General features: G+C 41.3%; 1 protein-coding gene across 7 annotated transcripts in view; it reads right to left on the bottom strand.

Annotated features, from left to right (window-relative positions):
- The window catches only part of CNTN6 (contactin 6), a 300,659-nt gene that overhangs the window by 233,328 nt on the left and 48,812 nt on the right, over positions 1-18,519 (bottom strand). For all 7 annotated transcript variants that reach the window (XR_013541601.1, XR_012083493.2, XR_013541603.1 and 4 more), the window contains exon 2: positions 4,643-4,781. Coding sequence is in view for 1 of the 7 variants with exons in the window: in XM_020791024.3 (XP_020646683.3) it covers positions 4,643-4,697 (55 nt within the window). In the remaining 6 variants the exon portion in view is untranslated. The remainder of the gene's footprint in view (positions 1-4,642; positions 4,782-18,519) is intronic.

Here is an 18,519-nt window from a genome sequence, read left to right as displayed (position 1 = left end):
CTCTAATGGAGATTTTCTGCTATGTCCTTTTCTAGGTATCCCTGCCTTCAGAGATAAAGTGGATGGTCTATACACAATAAGCAGAAATGTGCATTGCCTTCAGACAAATAAACTTAATCAGGGGCATTTGTGTGTTTGCAGGATGACCACAGAACAGAGCAAATAGGACAGAGGTATCAACATGGTAGAGCAGCACCTCCACAGATCCTTCATGTTAAATTCATGATGTCTAGGTCAGAGGCATAGCTACAAACAGAATAAAATTCAGTGCCAGGCCTGAAAGTAGTGTAGATTAATTCCTCTCTCTCATCCATGAGCGAGGCCCAATTATAAGACTCTGCAAAAGGGGGAGGGGGCAATGAAAATAATGTGCCTCCTCAGCTTCTACTTTACTTGCATGGGTTCAGAAAGGCACTTGATAACTGTGAGGCTCCAAAGTCCTATCCAAAACTCATGGATGTCAGGAAATCTGGAAATTAGTGAGATGCTAGGTTAGAGTTATTGGGCAGAATATGTGGAAATTGCTGACTTAAAACCTCACACTACACAGCAGAGAAAAAAATCTATACAAGGACCCACAAAGCAGATTTTAATAATTACAAATCTCCCTTGAATATGTGTGTTCTGTGCCAGTAAGTCAGAATTGACTTATCATAACTCTAATAAAATTTTCAAGGTAAGTAAGATATTTAAGGAATGGTTTTGCCAGTTCTTCTCCCCTAGTTAGTTTCCATGGCTGAATGGGGATTTGAACTCTTTTCCAGAGATCTAGTCTAGCACTCTATCCACTACACTGGAAATCCCCCTCAAATATACCAGCCCTTATTGTTATTTTGTTTTACCTTAACTGGTTATATAGTCTCAATAGATTCAGTCATAGACTGTGGTGTTGAGAAAGAAATTTTTTTTAAGTTTTTTTTTTTACTCACAAAAAGTGTATATATCAGAATACAAACAAATATGTTTGCTAGTTACATAGCGTATCTTAATTGGATAACTTCATTATTTTGACTGCTAACATAAACACTTCACTCAAACTGTAACTGTTGACTCCTTGACTAATACTCTCTAACTCAGAAAACACTAACATTGCTAACTGACTCAGAACAGTGACTGAGTAAAAGAAAAAGGCAGGAAAAGCAATCTGAGGGAGAACAATTGCTGCTACTTGTGGTGCAGTGGTTAAACTGCTGTACTGCAGCCAAAACTGAGCTCAGAACCTGTGGTTCAATCTCAGGTAGCTGGCTTTAGGTTCACTCAGCCTTTCATCCTTCTGAGTTTGGTAAAATAAGTACGCAGCATGCTGGGGTAGGGGGCAATGTATAGCCTGTATACTTTGCTTTGCTGTTTTAAACTATGTGATTGACATTCACCCCAAATTCTCTCCCATCCAAACCTCCTAAAAGCATAATATGTAGGTTGCTATAATTCCATCAAGAGTGGCCATCTCAGTATGGCTAGACAGCATCCAGAATATGCTCCACCTCCTTTGAGAGATCTTGCTTCTAGTTTGAGATTGAGGTTGCAGATGGTTTATAATCCTGTCATTGTTTCCTCAATTTGTCATATCTATGTGGAGGAGGCTCTTGAGAGTCCCCTGGACTGCAAGGAGAACAAACCTATCCATTCTAAAAGAAATCAACCCTGAATGCTCACTGGAAGGACAGATCCTGAAGCTGAGGCTCCAATACTTTGGCCATCTCATGAGAAGAGAAGACCCCCTGGAAAAGACCCTGATGTTAGGAAAGTGTGAAGGCAAGAGGAGAAGGGGACGACAGAGGATGAGATGGTTGTACAGTGTCATCGAAGCAACCGACATGAATTTGACCCAACTCCGGGAGGCAGTGAAAGACAGGAGGGCCTGGCATGCTCTGGTCCATGGGGGTCACAAAGAATCAGACATGACTAAATGACTAAACAACAACAACAACTTGCCTTTACCCTTTTTGCAGCTAAGGGCACAATGCACAGCAAGCACTGAATGATAAGCTGATTGATCACAAAGATACAAACCACACATCAAATGCTTTTACTATTTTTATTAATCAATGCAACTAAACAACAATTTTTCTATTGTGCAGAAATATGCAAAGACTAATCTCAGAGGCTCTGATAAACTGTTTCAGATAATTGATAGCACTGTTAATCTCTGTTAAACTGGCAAAATAACTATTTCCAAATAAGAAGAAACCCCTGCAACTACTAACACCCAATTCAGCCAGAAAAGGAGTGAGTTCCGTCTCCAAATATCACAATTTGAAAACATTAGTAGACATTTTACTGTACGTAAAGAATGTGTAGTACCTCTATTAGACTATGAAACAATCACCAGCTGCATTTAGCTTATGATCTTGCAGAAATTTTCATCATATTTTGAATATGGAAATCTGGTTCACACATATATATGGCCATGGATTTTGGAACATCTGTGTCTCTTCTGTGCTAGATATGGGCACAAACCTTGGTTCATATTTTCATGCCAACTCATAGGCATGGCACCACAGGTGCCGAGTGTTCCCTTCCCCTCTCTCTCCAGCCAATGACCCACTCACCAGCTGGTGCACACTCCTCTCGTCTTTCTTTTTGACTTTTCAACCAGTCCCCAGCAGTAGCATGGGTTTGCCTCTCCTGCCTCCTTGTCTGAGTGGTTGATCAGCCAAGAAGGCAGGGCAGGGAAGCCCATGCTCCTGCCAGAGACTAGTCAAACAGCCAAAGAGGAGGAGGAGAGGAATGTGTACTGGTTGGTAACTGGAGGATCCAGCTGGGAAGGTGGAGAGCACACGTTTGTGCCCATCTCTGTTCTTTACCATTCTCAGCTCTGTAATGCCCAGCCTGATGTAGACTCCTCTGGAATTCAAATCTAGCTTCAGTTTTTTCATATGTTTGTGATTTAATAGAGCAAGTGGTTCCCAAGCTTGAGGAACCTAAGTGTTCTTGGACGATAAGTCACAGAAACCCTGGGCAACATAGCTGGTGGTGAAGGCTTCTGGGAGTTTCAGTCCAAGAACGCCAGGGTTACCCAAGGTTGGGAACTACTGTAATAAAGAGATACCACCAACACTTGTCCTCAAGGTTTTTAATCTCTTTATTCTTCTGTATCAGCCATTATCTTGTTTACCAAAGATACAGTGGTGCCTCGCATAACGAGCGCACCGTTGAACGATGAATCCGCATTGTGATGCGGATTTCCCCATCGCTAATGCAAGGGCATGCTCGCATTACGATGGGGGAACAGGTGTTCGGCGGTTCCAAAATGGCCACCGGATACCCAAAATGGCCACCGGGACACCCAAAATGGCCACTGGAACACCCAAAATGGCCGCCGGAACACCCAAAATGGCCGCCGGGACACCCAGAATGGCCACCGGAACATGGGAAAACATTGGAGAACGGTGAGTTTTGGGCCCATCTGGAACGCATTAAATGAAGTTTAATGCGTTCCAATGGGGTTCCCCGTCCCGCTTAACGATGTTTTCCCATAGCAAAGGTTAATCCAGAACGGATTAACCTCGCTATGCGGGACACCACTGTATACATTATCTGCTCAATATTAGGCATATGAAACATCCTCACAATTTTTTTTTAATTGGGACACCTTGTCAATGAATTTACTCTCCATGAGAAATATTTTTGTCTCCGGTGTGAGAATGAAACAAGGCTGCCTTTTTGAACTGAGGCTTTTACAATTCATACAAATGTTTCTGGTGCCCATCTCTGTTCAGTATCAAACCACTGCCTTAACTTTTGTGAAGCAAAGCATATGCATACAGCAAGCACAAAAAGATTGGCTGATTTTTCAGAAAGATGCAAATAACTCAATGTAAAGGTTTTTATAGTCCAGGTGAACAAGGCAGTAGCTATCATTGTGTTAAAAACTCTGCAAGTGGCTGAAAAAAATCATTCCCACAAATATGAGAAATCTCAACAGGAAATATCTCCCTGTCTCATAGGTGAGGAGAAATGTTTTGCGGTTTCTTTTTTCTGAATGAAAGAAGCATTTATTATTTATATATGACATGCAATGGCTTTTCAAAAGGTCATCCTGATCTGACTCAACAAACAGTAAGAGCTCCCTGGCACAATAGTTGAACTGCTGTCCTACAGTCAAGCTTCTGCTCACAACCTGAGTTCAATCCGAAAGGATCCAGGTAGTCGGATCATGGTTGACTCAGCCTTTCATCCTTCTGACGTTGGTAAAATGAGTATCCAGTTCAACTGAAGGGAAATAACTACATTGTACATTACCCAGAGAATATTCTAGCACTCTAAGTCAAAATGACAACAATAACAACAACAAGAGGAAGTTGCATACTTGCCAGCACTGCTAAAGGTGCGTCTAAGATCACCAACACTGCAACCCTACACATAGCTATTGGGAAACAAGCCACACTGAGTTACATGTGACCTCTTTCCAAATAACTGTGTGCTGAGGTCCCAGCCTAAAAGCTATGGCTGCCTCAGATACAGATAGTATTTGGAGAACTCCGTAACTGCAAGTGACATCTCAATGACAAGGTGCTGAACCAAATGGTTTGTGTAGATTAGCCTTGTTGCCTGCGTACATGCATTTCCTTTTAGAAATAAAATATGCTGCTATATGCTCATCAATCAATTTCATAACAGTAATAACTGAACACTTTACCTGCAAAGCAGTTCATGAGTGGTAGCAGAAATACGAGTTTCCATAGCAACGTCATCTCCACTTTCCAAGGTCAAAAATTCCTCCCATCCAATCATCAGAGAAACTGTGTAGAGTTTCCTGTCACTATGTACTTTATAGCCTGTAAAGACAGCAAGACAGGTTTATGATGTGAATGCCAAACAATGATGTGTCATTATTTTACTAATTCCACATTTTAATAGTACTTAGTATGAAATCTGTCCTTTTTACTGCCATCAGATGCAGAGTAGAGGTGATGACTCCCACTTTGAGTCAAGGATCTTTTCCCCAAGATAACCAATTCGTTGCATATCAGCAAATTGAAATTACCTGCTCCCGAATTGTATCATTCTGTGCCACTTGGATTTGTTCAAAAATGTCACATTACTTTCATGGACACACTACATAATGTGTAGATGGCTTCAGTCACACCCATCTCATAACATCCTCAAATCAAGGTCTTTTTGTATTGTAATATCCCATATTGGGTGGGGAAAATGAGATTCCTCAAATGTGTTATTGAGGATGTGATCAGACGGGGAAGTAGAGCACAATTTGGGCTACTTGTGGAATACTGTGGTGTGAACTATTTCTCGGCAATCACACAACATATGGAAAAATATGTTCCAGCCCAGCCCTGATCAATGTCCAAGCTGGAACTTTTTGGTCCAGCTGTATGGCTACTACTTTTGGGGCTGGGCTGGAGCAATTCTCTGGCTGACAAAAGGGTCACTTAAAGGGAAATTGCTCCCGTTAAAGCAACACTTTCCAGTTATCTAATGACATTATCACAGGCTATCACAAACACCATTCAAAACAAGGAAGAAGTCCACCAAATCACAACCCTCTGGAACTCTGTACACAACTATTTCACCTTTGAAAGTAAAACCTATCTCCAAATCAACTATGATGAGCACATGCATGGCCCCACATTATGTAACCATATCCATGGCTGACCTAGAGCAATGCTTTGGTAACTGCTGTCCCCAAAAATCACTCCTCTATTTCAACTACATTAATGACATATTTTCTGTCCTGGGCCCATGGAAATAAATCCCTTGAGAAATTCCACCAAGATTTCAAAATCTTTCATCTAAACATCAACCTCACCCTGGAACAATCTACACAATGGATGCATTTTCTAGACTCTGTGGAAAAACTGCAACATGGACATCTTGACACCATGCTATACAAAAAATCCACTTATTGGAGTCTGTCATCTCTATCTTGTTTGTTCAAACAGATGTGATTGTATCTGAAGACTTGGGTGTAAATGATGGTTTTGTTGTGTATGATTAAGAAACGAATCAATAAAGCAAGACAATGTACCTCTCTCTGGCCACCTATTTATGATGATGATGATGATGATGATGATGATGATGATGATGATGATGATGATGATGATGATGATGATGATGATGATGATGATTAAACTCCAGCCACAGTCAAAATTATAAAAACATTGACTGGTATTACATAACAGACACAAGTTTTAACCAAAAACCTAAATATCTGTTAAAGATTGATGCAGTATGTATGCTGTTCTTAATATCGCCGTTGTTTTGTAGCTCTGATGGTGGTGTGATTTCTGAGATCTGCAACTGCTTATAGTACTGTGTGAAGTTTTTTGATATCGTTCCCAAAGCTCCAATGACTACCGGGACCACTGAAGTGTGTTTCTTCGAGAGGTGGGATGTTTCGATTGCCAGGTCTCTGTACTTAGTTAGTTCCAAATCTTTATTTTCAGCTCTGGCATCCCCTGGAACTGCAATGTCAATGATCCAGACAATTCTTCATTCTATTACTACTTTGTCTGGTGTGTTATGTTCAAGGTGTCTGTCCATTTGGATCCAGAAATCCCACAAGATCTTGACTTTCTAATTTTCTGAAACCTTCTCTACCTGATGTTCCCATGGGTTTTTGGAGGCCAGCAAGTTATATTTTTTTGCATAATGATCAGTGCACTAACTTTGCCACTCTATTATGTCTAACTTTGCAATCTGTTTGTGCAATCTTTGGATATTCACATATGAGGTGTGACACAGTTTCATCATTTTCTTGGCAGAGTTAACATTTGCTATTAGCACTAGCTCTTTGGATTTTAGTTTTCATCACGTTGGTTTGGAGTGCTTGTTCTTGTGCAGCAAAGATCAAGCCTTTGGTTTCTTTCTTAAGGGCCCCTAGTCTTAGACATGCCCATGTTGAATTATGATCATGCTTTCCGTAAATATTTCTAAGGTGTTGTCCATGTAGTGGTTTATTTTTCCAGCTGTTTAATTTCTTTTCAAGTTGTTGTTTCTTATATTGAGCCTTTGTTTCTGGTGTTTTCAAAATATTCTCCATTTTCACTGCTTTCAGTAATTTTTCTCTGCTTGTACTGATATAATCATTTAAGATTCTTTTTTCTTCCTCTACTACCTCCTGTATTTGCAGTAATCCACGGCCTCTAATTTTTCATGGTAAATCCACATCGCTTTTTGGATGTAGTATGTGATTCATAGATGAGTAGTAGTAGTAGTAGTAGTAGTAGTAGTAGTAGTAGTAGTAGTAGTAGTAGTAGTAGTAGTAGTAGTAGTAAAAATGAGGTGTGACACAGTTTCATCATCATTTTCTTGGAAGAGTTGACATTTTATGTTAGCACTAATTCCTTGGATCTTAGATTTCATCACATTGTTTTATAGTGCTTGTTCTTGCGCAGCAAAAAATCTGCAGCTTTCCCTGAATTTTTAGTGTTGCTTTTATTGTTACTATGTTATTTTGACTGTGTTCTGTTAGCTGCCCAGAATAGTGGTTCTGCTACTCATCCGGCAAGATAGATAGATAGATAGATAGATAGATAGATAGATAGATAGATAGATAGATAGATAGATAGATAGATAGATAGATAGATAGATAGATAGATAGATAGATAGATAGATAGATACTGCTAGGTATTACTTTCAGTCTACAACTGAGACCACAGATTAAGTGATTTCCAGCTCATCATTGACAAGAATACTTCACTCTCCCAAGACTTTAGTGGCAGACCTATACTTGTTTACAGATAACCCCCTAGTCTCAAGCAACTACTAATGCACAATGGAACACACAACACTGACACAGACATGGGGATTAAACCATGCCACAGACCCAAATGCCAACTCTGCCCCCACATGTATTGTGGCAACACCATTATAGGTTCTAACAATGTTGCATACAATATCAAGATCACTTTCACTTGTTCCTCAGCTAATGTAATTTCTGCCATCTTGTGTCAACAGTGCCTCTCTGTGCGCTACATAGGAAAAACAGGACAAGCTCTACATAAAAGAACCAATGAACATAAATCAAAAAGTTATGAAAGCTGCTATTCTAGAAAAGAAATACTACAGAACAGGAATACATAGGAAAACAGCTGAGATAAAGTTTATACACATGATTGACACCCATATAAATGGACTGAATATCAGTCAAGGTTTCTTATGTTATTACCAAATGTAATAATTATGCTATTATCAACTTTTATTTACCTTCACAACTACCAGATCCATCTTTTAGTACAAGGCACAAAGGTAAAAACTGTTAATATTCTCTGAACACATTGCTCCTCTGCTATCTCCTTTAATCATGTTACTGCTTACAGTTGTTATTTAAGGTACCACATTAAAAAATGTCTTTAAGGGGCCACAAGGTTTTTGTCTTTTTCGGGTTCCCCCCCCCCTTTGGGTTTTCCTGATTAAACATCCATATATTTCAAGAAAATTCAGGGAGTGCCCAGGAAATTCAGCACTGAATTCATGGATCACAATTCAGAGTAGTCTTTTCAAAAGCAATGATATTCTGAATTCTATTTTATGCCACTGTAATCAGTTTCTTAAAGGTGAACACATTAAGCCACTGGCAATGGTGCGGCTAAAACATATTGTAAATAAATAAAAAATATTGTAAATAAACTTCCATATAGCCTTTTATCTTTCTATGTCATTGATCAAATACTCCATGTGAATAGAACTTATTGTACTAGGGAAATCAAAATCCAGAATACAAACATGCACTGAGACCGCACCAGACCATCGTGCCTACACCCAGAAGGAGCCAAAGACCATCTGCCGGCCATTAAGAGCCTCGTGGCGCAGTGGTTAAAACGCTGTACTGCAGCTAAAACTGTGCTCACGACCTGGGGTTCAAATCCCAGGTAGCCGGCTCAAGGTTGACTCAGCCTTCCATCCTTCCGAGGTCGGTAAAATGAGTACCCAGCTTGCTGGGGGGACAATGTGTAGCCTTTATAATTAAAATTGTAAACCGCCCGGAGAGTGCTTGTAGCGCTATGGGGCGGTATATAAATCCAAAAATAAATAAATAAAAATAAATATGAGAGAAACACCTATTAAAACTGAACAAAAAACTAAAAAGGTGCACACTTTTTACAATGAAAAAAATACATGTTTTTGTCATTACATAGTCTCATGTTTATACCATATAATATATTAATGTGTTTTGTGTTGCTTTCTAGTTCTTCACCCCAAGTGAGAAACTGAGTCATCCAAAATAACAGCAAACCAAAAACAAATAATAAAAATAGATTTGTTCTCTTAGACATTCATATAACTTTATTCATTGCAAGCTGACAGACACAGAAACTTTGCCAGCAAGCATAAATACTTGATAATGTTACAATGACTAATACTGTATTTCATATGATAATTTACTGTCAAACTAAATCAAGAATACATGTGCGCGCCCACACACACAAATTCAAGAACAACACTCTGAAAAATTCATTGCATTAAGAAACCTGGCTGAAACTAGAAATTGTGTTGTTTTTAATTCTGATGAAATATGAAGATAAATAATATTCTTATGTCTTCCATTTTCGGCATGTGTTTTTGTTGTAATTTTTATGCCATATTTTTAAGCAGTTGACCAGACAGAAAACAAAATAAAATTAACTTAAGGTGGGGTAAAGATACCTGTTTCTACAGAAATGTTGATAAATTTGCTTACATGTGTATGTCTCTTCAGATGTAGCTGTTATGGTTTAATCCCCCATCATGCCAGTGGATGTATCACAATTGTGGGTACGCATCTACAATCATTTGAATCTTCTTATATCTCAGTGAATTAGGCATCTGGCTGTGGAGCCAGAGGCTGGGAGTTCGATTCCCCACTGTGTCTCCTGTGAGTAGACCCAGCCTGTGTGGCCTTGGGCAAGCTGCACTGTCCCTTGATGTCCCCAGAAGATCAGAATGATAAACACCTCTAAGTACGGTACTCTTCAGAAAACCCTGGAAAAGGTCACCATAAGTTAGAATTGACTTGATTCACAAACTTATTATTACTGTAGCCGTACCTTGGAAAACCAAACCAAGGGTGCTAACTTAGTTCAACTCTTGTGTAGCTTGGCCCTGAGCCCTTACCATCTATGACGAGAAAGGTGTGTTACAGCAGGGAAAGAAAAACAATCCAGCAACCCTTGCAAAAGTTAAAACTAACTTATTCCAAAAGGGGCCACTAGAAGATGGCTCCCATATTTTAGCTCTCTGTTACCCTGTCAACAGAATGTGTGGTAGCTTTTTACTCTCCCCTCTCCTCACTTTGCTTTGCTTCTCCATCCGTTTTCACTAATAATGTAATTTAGCCTAAGATTTCTACACCAGGAGGGAAAGCTTATTCATTGCTGCCTGACATTACAACAAGTAGCAAAAGCCCCAGCCAGGGACATGGCGCTCCGCTGTATGTGATCTCTCTATTCTCTCCTGAATACCTGATTTGCAGGCAGCTAATGCGAGTTTCCTCATGAATGCCAATCGTATTCAGCCAGTATTTTTCTTTCCAGCCTTTTTATCCCTCAGGCAGTCTCTGAGCAGTTTGACTACTTGAACTTTCCACATACCCGTAACAGGGTGAATTGCAAATGCTCCTAACAGCATCCAGTGAATGTAGAGGGCAGCTTTACTGTCTCTGAGAAGATTTACCGCTGCCAGCATGGAGGTGGGGGTGGGGAGCTTTTCAAATTATTGCATAATGTGTCTTGGGAGAAAAAAAACACACATTTATCTGAGGTTTCTTGATACTCATAATGTATGGCTCCTCTTGCTGAAAACATGTATTACTCTTTAGGATAGTATTCTAACATTAGGTAATTAACATAGTTCACCATGATGGAATTCTGCTGGCCAGTAAGTGCAAAGGCAGCTTTTCTTAGCTGACTCTGTATTACCATACCAATTGTATCTAGGGGTGGGGCCATGTCTATCTGTTGTAGCAAACTGAATCAGAACTGGTTGTTGTGGGTTTTTCGGGCTTCTTGGCCATGTTCTGAAAGTGGTTCTTCCTAACGTTTCACCAGTCTCTGTGGCCGGCATCTTCAGAGGACAGCAAACTGTGCTCTGGGTAGGCTTGAGAGTGGGTGGAGTATTTATGGCTGTGAGAAGGCTAGTTTGTGAGATAGGCTATTGTCCTGATCAGGAGATGGTTGCTTAGTGTCTTTTGTTGTGTCTGTATTGTTTTGATAAGGAGGGGAGATTATCTGTCCCTGTGGTTGATGGGTGTCATTAGCTGGTTTTTTGTGTACAGTAATACCTTGACCTTGTGGCTGGGTGGAGTTCCTTGACCTTTTGCACTCTGTGTTTTTGAGAGCTGGGAGCCAGGTTTTGTTGAGTTTCAGACATTCCTCCTTCCGGTTGAAGTTTTGTTGATGCTTGTGGATTTCAATGGCTTCCCTGTGCAGTCTGACGTAATGATTGCTGGTGTTGTCCAGTATTTCTGTATTTTGAAATAGAATTTCATGTCCAGTTTGTTTTATGGCATGTTCAGCTACTGCAGATTTTTCTGGTTGTTTTACTCTGCAGTGTCTCTCATGTTCTTTGACTCTGGTGTGGATGCTTCATTTTGTGGTCCCAATGTATACCTGGCCACAACTGCAAGGTATCTGGTATACTCCTGCAGTGGTGAGGGGGTCCCTTCTGTCCTTTGCTGACCGTAACATTTGTTGTATTTTTGTGGTGGGCTTGAATACTGTTTATAAGTTGTGTTTTTCCAGAAGTTTCCCCATGCGGTCTGTGACCCCTTTGATGTATGGCAGGAATACTTTGTTTGTGGGTGGCTGTTTTTCTTCTTCAGTTCGGGGTTGTTTTCTTGGTATGATGGCTCTTGTGATTTCATTTTTGGAGTAGCCATTTGCCTATAGGGCCCAATTCAGATGGTTGAGTTCAGTGCTGAGAAATTGAGCTTCACAGTCTACCAGTGTTTTGATTATGCCTGTTTTTTGCTGTGGGTGGTGGTTGGAGTTTTTGTGTAGATACCTGTCTGTGTGGGTGGGTTTTCTGTAGACCTTGTGTACAAGTCGGAGGTCAGTTTTGCGTAGGACCATGACATCTAGGAACGGGAGTTGGCCCTGTGTTTCTTTTTCCATGGTGAATTGTATATTTGGGTGGATGCTGTTGAGATGGTTCAGAAATTCATCCAATTTTCCTTCACTGTGACTTCAGATTGTAAAGGTGTCATCCACATATCGGAACCAGACTGTGGGTGCGAGGGGTGCTGAAGCCAGGGCAAGTTTTTCAAAATGCTCCATGTAGAAATTTGCTATAACCGGGCTGAGAGGGCTGCCCATGGCCACTCCATCTGTCTGCTCGTAGAATTTCCAGTGGGATAATGAACTTGACCACCTGAATTGGGCCCTACAGGCAAATGGCTACTCCAAAAATGAAATCACAAGAGCCATCAAACCAAGAAAACAACCCCGAACTGAAGAAGAAAAACAACCACCCACAAACAAAGTATTTCTGCCATACATCAAAGGGGTCACAGACCGCATGGGGAAACTTCTGGAAAAACACAACTTATAAACAGTATTCAAGCCCACCACAAAAATACAACAAATGTTACGGTCAGCAAAGGACAGAAGGGACCCCCTCACCACTGCAGGAGTATACCGGATACCTTGCAGTTGTGGCCAGGTATACATTGGGACCACAAAAGAAGCATCCACACCAGAGTCAAAGAACATGAGAGACACTGCAGAGTAAAACAACCAGAAAAATCTGCAGTAGCTGAACATGCCATAAAACAAACTGGACATGAAATTCTATTTCAAATACGGAAATACTGGACAACACCAGCAATCATTACGTCAGACTGCACAGGGAAGCCATTGAAATCCACAAGCATCAACAAAACTTCAACCGGAAAGAGGAATGTCTGAAACTCAACAAAACCTGGCTCCCAGCTCTCAAAAACACAGAGTGCAAAAGGTCAAGGAACCCCACCCAGCCACAAGGTCAAGGGATTACTACACACAAAAAACCAGCTAATGACACCCATCAACCACAGGGACAGATAATCTCCCCTCCTTATCAAAACAATACAGACACAACAAAAGACACTAAGCAACCATCTCCTGATCAGGACAATAGCCTATCTCACAAACTAGCCTTCTCACAGCCATAAATACTCCACCCACTCTCAAGCCTACCCAGAGCACAGTTTGCTGTCCTCTGAAGATGCCGGCCACAGAGACTGGTGAAACGTTAGGAAGAACCACTTTCAGAACACGGCCAAGAAGCCTGAAAAACCCACAACAACCATTAGATCCCAGCCGTGAAAGCCTTCGCGAATACATTGAATCAGAACTATTGTGCCATTGTGGGACTGATGGAAACGCTGTCTCCCTGCACATGGGCACCTTGCCTTGAATGCCTTCATGTGGGTCACAAGCACCTCACTCATTGACTAGAGCCAGGGATAACTCAGATGTGGAAAGCACCTGGAGAGGCTCTGGCAAGGCAATGGTGGACCAGTAGGATAAAGGTGCTTTGGGTAGCAATAGGAGACTGGGGCTGATGTTGTCAACTGGGGTGCCTTCCAGGCAGAAGAACTGGCCCTGATCTTGACCCAATCAAAAGAAGGTTGAGAAATGGTGAGGAGGCACAGCCTCTGGACTGGTGAGTGCATCACTTTGCATGCTCCTCCAGAGGAGGTGGCTAGGCCAATGTAAGGTGATGGGAAGCCTGCTAGTTGGAGAATTAGAGGTGGGCCTAGCAGCGTCAGTGGCAGTGCAAGTCCCAGAGCCAACCAGAAGGGTTGACCAGCAGACTGGCCGAACATTCTAGGGATCTGCCCCATGGACCTGCCCACATCCCATTGGCTTTACACCAGCACCCAGGTGGAAGCTACATCAAGCTGGCCTTTGAGACAGTGGAGGTGGCAGCATTCCAAACCCAGGAAGTTGGGGGGGGAGGCATCCTATGTCCCAGAGCCTTGCCAAGGCAGTTGCAGAAGCTACCCACCTATAACGGTATGCAACATCCCTGCTGTAGAAAACCTTGCTTGGCTCCACCTGTACACGGTGTTGAACCTGGTGGATGAGAAAGGTTTCTACCCTCCTACCCAGAACAAGCCCTAAGAGTCATTATGGACTGCAGCAGAGAGAACAGATGCCTTGTGTCCTTTTAAGAAGAAAGGCAGGGTAAAAACACATACATACATACATACATACATACATACATACATACATACATACATACATACATACATACATACATACATACATACATACATACATACATACATACAGGGTGGTGCCCCGTAACTGGGCAGAGTTGGGGGAGTTGGGAATATCAGATAGATAGATACAGTAGGCAACTGGCTTGTTGGCCAGACCTTTTTGAATTAAAGTTTTTTTTTTAAACCAACCTTTCTGTTAGTTACCAGCATCCTGGAGTCCTATCATGGAAAGGGCAGCTGAGGCTGTTCCCAGGCACCTTAAGTATATTTGGCATAAGTTTTCAATAAACTAGGAATATAAACCCTTGTCTGGATTGTTCTCATGGGTAGGAAAATGAAAATTGTGAGGATGAGAAACAGCTGAGGAGAAAAAAGAAAATCTTCTTGCCTGTGAAACAGCGAAGTATTTTCATGTGATGGATAAGTGCCTGTGTGAATGTAAGAAGGAATTTTTATCAAATTATGCAGGGGTATAATTTGCATAAAATTGCAACAGCTGTTGTCCCACTGTGTAGGCTTCTAGAAGTCAGAAGCATCAGAAATCCTTTTAAGCTTATAGTCAGAGTGTACCTGGCTTTGAGAAAAAGAAAGGACTCTAGGTTTGTGCAGAGGCATTTGGCACAACTGTGGAAACTTCACTTTGAAAAATAAAACAACAAAAACTCCTCTCTGTCTTGTTCTCATGCTGCTGCCAAGACATATTGCGAGGGGCTACAATTTTGCAGCATGACACGTCAAGATGGCCTGCCGTGTCAAGAGTGAATCATTTCGTGAGAATTTGTTATGTCCATATCGTCAGCCCACTTTATTCAATTCAGTTCTTTAAAAGAAATCAAAACAAACAAACAAACTAAACCAAGAACAAAAACCCACACACCTTTATGAATGTTGGATATTAGGCTTCTGTACCCATGATTCAAAAAAAAAAAAAAAAAAAAAAGCCAGGAAAAGTCTGAGTATTGCTGCACAATATCATGCGCATGTTGTCACCAGGACAAGGATGCCAAGCTTTACATAATAAAAAAAGCCTGAATGTCAACAACACCAATGGCAGCAGTCAAGATGGTCAACAGGAGACTCTCTTCTGCCCACTACCATTCACACAGTGATACCACACAAGCCAAAATCCCAGAAGATGACTCTTTTTTAATCAATTAACCACTTCTCACCAAAACACAAAGCAATTTTTAGAGCTTTTTTTCAACAAGACTTTCTGCTATATCTGTGTCAGATTTGGTGCTGATCTGAGGCCCAGTTTCATAGTTGTAATATTTTGTTTGGGGCATTCATATATTTTGGCTTATGGAATGCTGAATGCTGGTATGATCACTATAGATTGGTGCCCATCTGGGCACATTTCGGTGTGCTGGCACCCAGCTAAATTTAGGAATGAGGCATAGTCATCTTTCAATTGTAGGCCCACACCAGCTCTCTACTGGCCAGGTTCTATGAAGTTCTTTGGCAGGTCAGCAAATCCTTGGGACTTCTTCACTTCATTACATAGGAGGCCATTCCGTTTGGGAAACGTCCTGAGATATTCTCTCCTCTAGTAAAATAAATAAATAAAAATATAAAAAAAACTTGTGACTATGTCCCTATATTGGGACAGCTTGTGCTTATCATGTCAGAGGAAAATGTTCTTTTAAGTAGCAGGTGTGATAAACACCAGCTGTCACCATGTGGTATGTTTTCATAAAAAATAAACATAATATGAAGGTGACACTGCTATGTAAAGGTAACGGTTAAGGGATGGGAAGAAATGTATTCATGAAGGCTTTCACAGCCGGGATCTGATGGTTGTTGTGGGTTATTCAGGCTCTTTGGCTGTGTTCTAAAATTTCACCAGTCTCTGTGGCTGGCATCTTCAGAGGACAGGAGCCAGAAGTGCTTGTTTGGATAGTTGAGTATTTATAGCTGTGGGATCAGCTTTTGTTCTTTCCAGGAGATGGGTGATTGTGGTGATCAGTGTTTTTGTTGTTGTTGTGGGTATATAAGAGGGAGAGATTATCTGTCACTGTTACTGATGGGTGTCTTTAGCTGGTCTTTTGTGTGCAGTGATCACCAGTCCTTGTAGCTGGGTAGAGTTTGTTGACCTTTTGCAGGCTTTATTTTTCAGTGCTGGGAGCCAGGCTTTGTTGAGTTTCAAACTTCCTTTTTTGTTGAAGCTCTTCTGGTGTTTGTGGATTTCAATGGCTTCCCTGTTCAGTCTAACATAATGATTGCAGGTGTTGTCCAGCTTGTTTTAGGGTATGATCAGCTACTGCCAATTTTTCCGTTTATTTTAGTCTGTAATGTCTCTCGTGTTCTTTGATTCTGGTGTGGATGCTACGTTTTGTGATTCCAATATATACCTGGACACAACTGCAAGGTATCCAGTATACTCCTGCAGTGGTGAGGAAGTATATTGCAACATTTGTTGTATTTTTGTGGTGGGCTTGAATACGTTTGTATGTTGTGCTTTTTCAGAAGTTTCCCTATGCGGTCCGTGACCCCTTTGATGTACTGCACATCCCAGTAATCATAGAATAATTCAAAGATTTAATCCAAGAATACAGTAAACATGTGGCAGCTAAAACAATATACTGAAGTGCAAAGTGCTCTATTTCACTGTGCTGGTTAGCCAACCATGACATTTCCCAGAACATCCCATTCAATTTCCCAAGGTTTTTCTATTTCATTTCTCCCCAAAGAGACCTGTTGAAATCCAGTTGCTTAGCATAGTAGAGTGGCAACTAGAGTAGGCCTATCAGTTAGCTCACCAAATCCCCAAATTATAAATTCCATAAGTGCTCCATAAGTTCCATTGATTCAATGGGCCTTCTCCAACTGCATTTTATTATGCTAAACAACAGGATTTAGTCTTACCATTCTACGTATAGCTACTGACTATAAGCCAACAGACTGATTGACTTTTCCTTCCAGTTAAATTAACTTGTTGTGCCTTTTTTGTTCTGCACAAGTCTTAGGCTTCTCCCAAGTCTATTTATAACTCCTGCTTGTACATTGGCAGTACAATTTGAGCTAAATCTAGATTTTGGACTGTCGTTGTTCCATATGTGAAAAGAGCTCAGCTACATGTCATTGTTATTGTTTTTGAGATAGACTTCTCCTAGTGAGTTGTCTATCAGATTCAGATTAGGCATCCTTCAGTCTTGAGAAACTATGGTAACATGCTGTGTATGGAGGACTTGGAACAGCATCTAGTGTGGCTGAGAAGGCTAATTTGAGAGTGACAATCTCTTCCACACTGAAGACAAACACAATCTGTCCCCTGTCCAGCTCTCTGATTTTGCTGGTTTCGGGACTGCCTCTTTGCCTCAGCTTGCTGGACAAGTGCCTCTTCAAATTGGGAGAAGCCATGCTGCACCTCCTGCCTCCAGGCTGAATGCTCAGATGTCATCATTTCCCATCTGTTGAGGTCCATTCCTAAGGCCTTCAGATCCCGCTTGCAGATATCCTTGTTTCGCAGCTGTGGTCTCCCTTTGGGGCAATTTCCCTGCATTAATTCTCCATACAGTTGTCTATAATGCAAAAAAACAGGAGGGGGGATGGGTCATAGTATTGTAGTTCTTATTGGTTAGGATGTGTTTATGTGCTTCATGGTGCAGTGGTTAAACTGCTGTAGGGAAGCCAAAACTGTGCTCAAGACCCGGGGTCCAAACCCAGGTAGCCGGCTCAAGGTTGATTCAGCCTTCTGTCCTTCCAAGGTCTGTAAAATGAGTACCCAGCTTGCGGGGGGGGGGGGGAATGTGTAGTTTGCATAATTAACTTGTAAACTGCCCAGAGAGTGCTGTAAGCAATATGGGGCAGTATATTAGCAGCACATTTTGCTTTTTTACTGTTCTTTGTGGCCAATCTTTCTTTATAGGAGCCTGTTCAAGCCTGGCATGGAACTATCCCAAGACATATTTGAATGAGATCAAGTGTGATAGTTTCAGTCTCTTATTGAGCCAGGCCCTAAGTGCTCAGATATGGCACAATGCATAACCCCACTACCTCACACTGAAATACGTGATCAGTGATAACTTTTTAAAAAGAATGTCCGAAATGGAATGCCAGTAATGAAAGGGAAATGGGATCATTTCTAAGCAGGCGTTGTATGAAGGATGTATTCGCGAAGGCTTTAACAGCCGGGATCTAATGATTGTTGTGGGTTTTTCGGGCTCTTTGGCCATGTTCTGAATGTTGTTCTTCCTAACATTTCACCAGTCTCTGTGGACAGAGTTCCTACTCCAGTCCTCTGAAGATGTTGGCCACAGAGACTGGAGAAATGTCAGGTGTATGAAAGAGTTAATGGAAATCCATTCTGTGTTCCCTGTATGTTTAAAAGCACTCTTTGCCAAATACCGTAGCTAAATTTGCAGAAGAGAAGC

Source organism: Pogona vitticeps, chromosome 2 (assembly GCF_051106095.1).
Source record: "Pogona vitticeps strain Pit_001003342236 chromosome 2, PviZW2.1, whole genome shotgun sequence".
In the NCBI taxonomy this organism is placed as follows: Eukaryota; Metazoa; Chordata; class Lepidosauria; order Squamata; family Agamidae; genus Pogona; species Pogona vitticeps.
This window is presented reverse-complemented; position numbering and strand designations above follow the sequence as displayed.